Source organism: Pundamilia nyererei, unplaced genomic scaffold (genome assembly GCF_000239375.1).
Source record: "Pundamilia nyererei isolate P.nyererei 1_Seehausen unplaced genomic scaffold, PunNye1.0 scaffold00079, whole genome shotgun sequence".
Classification (NCBI taxonomy): domain Eukaryota; kingdom Metazoa; phylum Chordata; class Actinopteri; order Cichliformes; family Cichlidae; genus Pundamilia; species Pundamilia nyererei.
Window position 1 is genome coordinate 126,142 of NW_005187480.1, and position 5,829 is coordinate 131,970.

Below are 5,829 nucleotides of genomic sequence, written 5' to 3' on the forward strand. Positions count from 1 at the left end.
GAGGAGCAGGTACCTGATGGCAAGGAGAAGGAGGAGCAGGTACCTGATGGCAAGGAGAAGGAGGAGCAGGTACCTGATGGCAAGGAGAAGGAGGACGAGCAGGTACCTGATGGCAAGGAGAAGGAGGACGAGCCTAAGGGAGAAGAGTCTGTGAAGGAGACGGTAGAGGAGTCTGAGGATGCTCGACAGGAGGAGGAGAAGGTGAGAAAACAAAAAAGTTGAAACAAATATTAAAGCCAAAAGTGATTCCTGGAATTAAACCGAACTGCACACAGGTTACCGATGATGTCACTAATGACACACCTGGAGACACGGGTGAGGTAAAGCAGGAGGCCGAGTCAGAGCCACAAGCAGAAACCTTGGCCGAGGAGCACAAGGGCAAAGGGGAGATGAACATGGAGGCGGCAGAGAGCTCGGAGGCTCCAGAGGCAGCGGAGGGAGATCTACCCGAAGAAGAGGTGATGCACCTGCTCTGTCCTTCAGTCTGTAATCCAGGAGTGGCACAGGTGTGTTAATGATGTCTCTTCCAGCAGGACTTCCCAGAGAACATGGAGGACTTTGTGACGCTGGACGAGCTGGAGGAAGACAACGACGAAGCCCATGGAGAGTCGGACAACATCGGTACCTGATCAGATCAATATTTAGAGATCAAAGTTAACACTTGTACCTGTAATGTGCTGCAGCACCAGCTTTTCCTTAAAAAGTCATTTTCCTTCATGGATGTGAGGACGATGTCTTCAATCAACAAAAAGGTGTTTGAAATTAACGCACATCTTCCTCTCTGTTTGTGTCTCCTCTTCTCTGCAGACAACACGAGGCGAGGGGTACGTACCCGAGCGCCGTCGCTCTGATACCTTTAATATTTGACTTCATGTTTCTGTTGATCACTGCATCTCAAGAATCTCAGTTTTTCACTTTATTAATACATTTGAAATATTTTGACCTTTTCTGTGGTCTATTGTTTTACAACTGAAGGGTGGAGAGCTCATTGGTGAATTAATGACTCCCTCAAGTTGAATAGTTCAAATAGTTTGTGAGTGAGGGGAGATTGACAAAGTTCAACTGCAATTGAACTTTTGATTCACAATAACTTTAGTTTTATATGAAATTGCACTACTTTCGACATTTTATGAGATTTCCAACATAACCTGTGTTCAGAAACCTGTTTTCATTCACTCTGTTTCACTGGAATTCCTCAATTCTTGCTCCTCCCATCAGGGTATGAGGGTGGTGAACATCGTCGGCTTCAGGCGAGGGTACCAGTACCTCAACGAGCTGCTGAAACTCGCCCAGCCTTTCGGGAAGGTGGTCAAACACCTGGTGCTGGACCTGAGACCCGAGGTACTCTGTTCAGTGTTAAGTGAAAGTTTAATCCTGGACATTTGTATCACACCAGTAAAGCAACTTTTTCAAACATCAGTTGAAAAATGTTCCAAATGCAAATTTGGAGAAGTGGTAAATATAGAAGTGGTAAACGAACCTGCATCCAATTGAAGTAGTTGGATATTTCCTGAAAAGTATTTTTGAATATCGCATTGTCTCCTCTCCCTCGTCAGGCGTTCCTTCAGTTTGCTACAGAAGAAGAAGCACGGGCGATGGCCAACTTCTACAACGGGAACATCACGGCGTCAGTGTGCGGGCGGACGGTGAAGATCAGTCACTCCATGAGCTACCCCACCATCCAGGTGATTTATTTAAATTTTTTTAACCTCCATGTTATGTTTTCATCTGATTTATTAATTTCTACAAAATTTGAAACCTGAGAATAAGGTTTGTGTCTAAAATGTTCTAAATACATACACCTTAGCCAGACTGCAGTGGTCATTGGTTAAAGCTAAAATATAAAAAATAAATAAGTAAAATTATCTTTGAGCAGTCATTTAAAACAAACCCCAGATTCAGCTGTTCCAATGTTTACGAGCTACAACCTCGAAGTGTGATCGGCTCTGGATTTACAATAAGATCATGGATCAATTAAAAGATTCTGATCAGATGATCAAACTGCTGTTTTAAGGTTTCAGCAGGTCTGCTACATAAGCAGATGCCTGGCTGTGTTGGGCTTTATGTTTATAGTAAAACTAAAATGAATTGTGACTTACACTGGAATTCGGTGACAGGAAGCAGGATCAGAGAAGATGTGGATGTTATTAGTGTTCCAGATTATTGTGGGCCAGTAAAAATGTGATATTTGTGACATTTGTCAGATAAAAGAAACACGACCGTATGAGGACAGTCGGTGTTTGTTTTCTTCTTTGTGGGCTCATTTTCTCTGTGTTTGCTGTTCAGTCCGGTTCCAGCAAGGTGGTGTACATCGGGCAGATCCCCAACAGCAAATACACGGACGAGGAGGTCCTGAAGCTCGCCGAACCATACGGGAGGGTCAAGAAGTACTTCCTGAACAGGATCCGGAGAGAGGTACGGAACTGGGACAAATGCACGTCCGACCTGAATCCACATAACTCCTGCTGCTTTAAAGCCGTCTGATGCTTGTCCTCAGTGTTTCCTCGAGATGTGTAATGCCGAGGACGCAGAGAAGATGGCTGCCGATTATAAAGCGAAGCCACTGAGATTCAGCGGGAAGCGCCTGACCCTCTACGTGAGCAGGAAGTACAAGCAGCTCAAACACGGGTGAGTTTCTTCTTTTTCTTCTTGTGTGCTCGCTGCACGAGTCTGATTTATTAGTTTCTCTTCACAGCAGCAGTCATCTTCAGGCCTTTTATCTAAATGTAAACCTGGAGATGACACCTGTCTTTTACAGCTTGTGGATGTACTTTGCTTTAAGCTGAAGCCTCTGAACCCCTCAATCACGTCTGTCCATTAAGCCATAGAGTGCCGAACACCAAGAAGAGAGCGAGCGAGAGCCCGCCACTAAAATCCTCCCATGACAGCGAGGAGCCTCCAGGGAAGAAGCCCAAAGAGGAGGTCAAACAAGAGGAAGAGGAGAAAAAGGAGGAGGAAGTGCAGAGCTGTGAAGTCAGTGGTGAAGAGACGGTGATGGATGAAAATTTGGGTGCTGAGAAGCTGAAGGACAGCGAGGACGTGAGTCGTTTGTACAGCTCGTTATTGAAACGTTCAATCAAAGACGACTTCGGTGACATCGAATTTATTTAAACATCTTTCCATCAACTGACCAGATATTTGAGCTAATTGCTAACATGCTAACAATGGGGAAACTTTGTTTTTAAATTTTGATTTGAAATAAAACAGGTAAACAAGACGAATCTTTTGTTTTTCTCTTTTATTTTCGCAGATGGAGACATCGACTAATCAGAATGAGCAGACAGAGGCTGTTCCTGTCGCTGCGAACAAAGCCAGCACGGCGTCTCTGCCCCTGCCGCTGTACGATCCCTCCACACCCATCGGTGAGAAAGCTTCGCCAGGTCATCGTCAGGTTCACGTCAAAAAAAACTCGCCGTCATCATCGTCATTGTTACTATTTCAGGTATCGAACACGTGAAGGCGGGGTTTTACTGCCGCATCTGTTTCCTGTTTTACTCCAACGAAGACACGGCGAAGAAGATGCACTGCAGCAGCCAAGCTCACTACAACAAGCTGCAGGTGCCCACATAATGATACACCTTAGACCAAGCCACATTATAACATACCTGAAGTACATATGCGACACTGCCCCGCCCACATTACAGCATATGTTTGTTTTCAGAAACACCTGGAGAAGGAGCAGAGCAAAGCAGAGAAGAAGGCGCTGCCGACCTGAGAACACCTGAAGCTGAGGAAGAGACGTGAATGTCAGATTTTTTTTTTAAGGTTTTAATTTTGTTTCTTTAGCCATGTGTGAAACACACATCTGAGTGACTTCCTGCTGCTGCTCTGTGGGCTTAAAGCCTCAAAGACTCTGTTATTGATTAGTTATGTTATTGATTAGACAAAACAAAATGTTGACCAAACAGTATAAAAACATTTTGCCGGTTCAGGTTTTTCCTTTGATTTTTGAAACATCTGGTTTTTCAAACTAACATCTGAACAATAAATTATTTTTTTAAGACTCATAGATGTGAATATTTGTTTAACGTCTGAAACGGACTTGATTTTGTTCTTGGTTTCTCAATAAAATGTGTTAGAATTTTGTTAAAATAGACATTTTTATCGTGTATTTTTATTTATTTAGGGTTAGCTTTTTTGTAGTTTTTTGTTCCAAAAATAATAAAAAGATTTTTTTTTTTTCATTCAAAGACATCAGTTTTTCTTTGATAATTTTCAGTTTCAGTACCACATAAAGGGGAAAAAATTGTACTTCTGCATGAGGCAGCATGTGGTTGGCTGGGCTTCCACTGTAATCTACCCGGTTGATCAGGTGATCCATCTACCTGGATTATTTTCTGCCAGGTAATCAACCTCATTCTCTCAACAGTTTTCCTCACTACCTTCCTCTAGTTTGACTGATGCTGCTGTTCAGAAAAACAAGATGTTTAAGCAGAAATAAGTAAACCCGTGAAGCTAAAATAAATGTGAACGAAGGAGATTTATTTCCTTTCTCCTCTTATTTTTTATTATCCTAAAATTACAAAAAGATGACATTCAAGATGATGTATTTAAATGATGTATTTAAAACTGGCTGCAGATTTTTGAGCTTTCATACAAACTGAACAGACACCTTTTGTTTGATCGTTACATTCAGACACGTGATCGTACTGAGACGTACCATTAAACGGAGCACGGGGGGAGAGTCCATTGTTTAAACTTTATTCACAAGCCCTAACTGTCCTTCCAGCTCTTCGGTCTTGCTGATGATAAGAGTAGTTTAATTAACTAGTAATAAAGACAGAAGAACTTGCCGAGCCCTCTATTTGCACTAGAAAGAAGAAAAAGAACCGCGAAGAGCGGAGAAACCTCAGTAAAACCCGCTGTGAGTTGAGACGAAATATCGCGATACTTCGTAGTGTGCGGTTGTCTCTCACGCAGGCTCATAAATAACTGATCTAAAAGGTTTTGGAGAAAGGGTAAGAGCGTCTGTGTCTACAGATTAATCCTCATTATACACGTTATATATTAACAGCTTCATGTACAGTTTGCACGTTAAATGTCAGATAATTGAAGGGTTTTACCTATTCTAGTGTTAGCATGTAGCAGGCGACGTGTGTTAGCAATGTTAGCTACCTTAGCTACACAGCTTGTCTGAGTCATTGTCGGTCTGCTTTTACTCACTTTTGGACGCCTAGTTTTAATTATCTATGCTTTTAGTTAAAACATGTCAGGCTAAACAGAGTAGTGTTTATGGATGATATTAGCGCATTTAGCTTAGTTTAGCTGTTAGCCCCTCCCCCGTAGGCGTGTTTGCTGCAGCTTTCCTTCTCCTCTCACTGTACCTGCACAGATGTTACTCCTGGTCTGTGTCAGGCTGTGATTCACTCAGAGGCTCGTTGTAATCTCGCCTCTTGTCGATGTTTTCGTGGACTCAAAGTTTCTCTTCCTCAGTGAGGAGGTCTCCATCACTCTGTTTGCATCAGATCATGTTCCTCCTGCTGGGCTGAGGTGAATCTTTCTCTCTCTCCTCCTTTAACCGCCTCCTATGTTCCCTTTGCAGTAAAGATCAGAGTCGTGCTCCTCCGTCTGTTGCTCAGGGCCTCCACTGGCTCCTGTTTTCTTAGGAGAGGCTTTGTTTGAAGCTTTTTCTACCTCATTGTGTCTCAGCAGAAATAAGACTTGCCACCACAGAAGAAAAGGAGCTCCTGCTCTCTTTGACCACATTAAGTTCCTGTCATCTTTGAAGACCTTTCCAGCGCCTGTTTCCTTCTTTATCTTGGCTCTCTGTGCTGAATCCAGAGAGCGGGACAGACTTTTTGATATCATGTCTCAGAAGACGCAGGCTGA

At 43.1% G+C, this 5,829-nt stretch overlaps 2 protein-coding genes across 3 annotated transcripts in view; both read left to right on the forward strand.

Moving 5' to 3' along the window:
* The window catches only part of LOC102196068 (matrin-3-like), a 4,139-nt gene extending 138 nt beyond the window's left edge, over positions 1-4,001 (forward strand). The window contains exons 2-12 of one of the 2 annotated variants that reach the window (XM_005737726.2): positions 10-201; positions 276-458; positions 534-824; positions 1,219-1,341; positions 1,557-1,685; positions 2,287-2,415; positions 2,498-2,628; positions 2,823-3,039; positions 3,251-3,362; positions 3,443-3,558; positions 3,662-4,001. In XM_005737726.2, the coding sequence (XP_005737783.1) occupies positions 717-824; positions 1,219-1,341; positions 1,557-1,685; positions 2,287-2,415; positions 2,498-2,628; positions 2,823-3,039; positions 3,251-3,362; positions 3,443-3,558; positions 3,662-3,715 (1,119 nt within the window). In that variant the 5' untranslated portion in view covers positions 10-201; positions 276-458; positions 534-716 and the 3' untranslated portion in view covers positions 3,716-4,001. Of the gene's footprint in view, positions 1-9; positions 202-275; positions 459-530; positions 825-1,218; positions 1,342-1,556; positions 1,686-2,286; positions 2,416-2,497; positions 2,629-2,822; positions 3,040-3,250; positions 3,363-3,442; positions 3,559-3,661 lie in introns of both variants that reach the window. The other variant, XM_013912033.1, reaches the window with a different exon arrangement.
* LOC102196364 (matrin-3) overlaps positions 1-5,829 on the forward strand; it is a 25,455-nt gene that overhangs the window by 7,195 nt on the left and 12,431 nt on the right. The window lies entirely within an intron of this gene.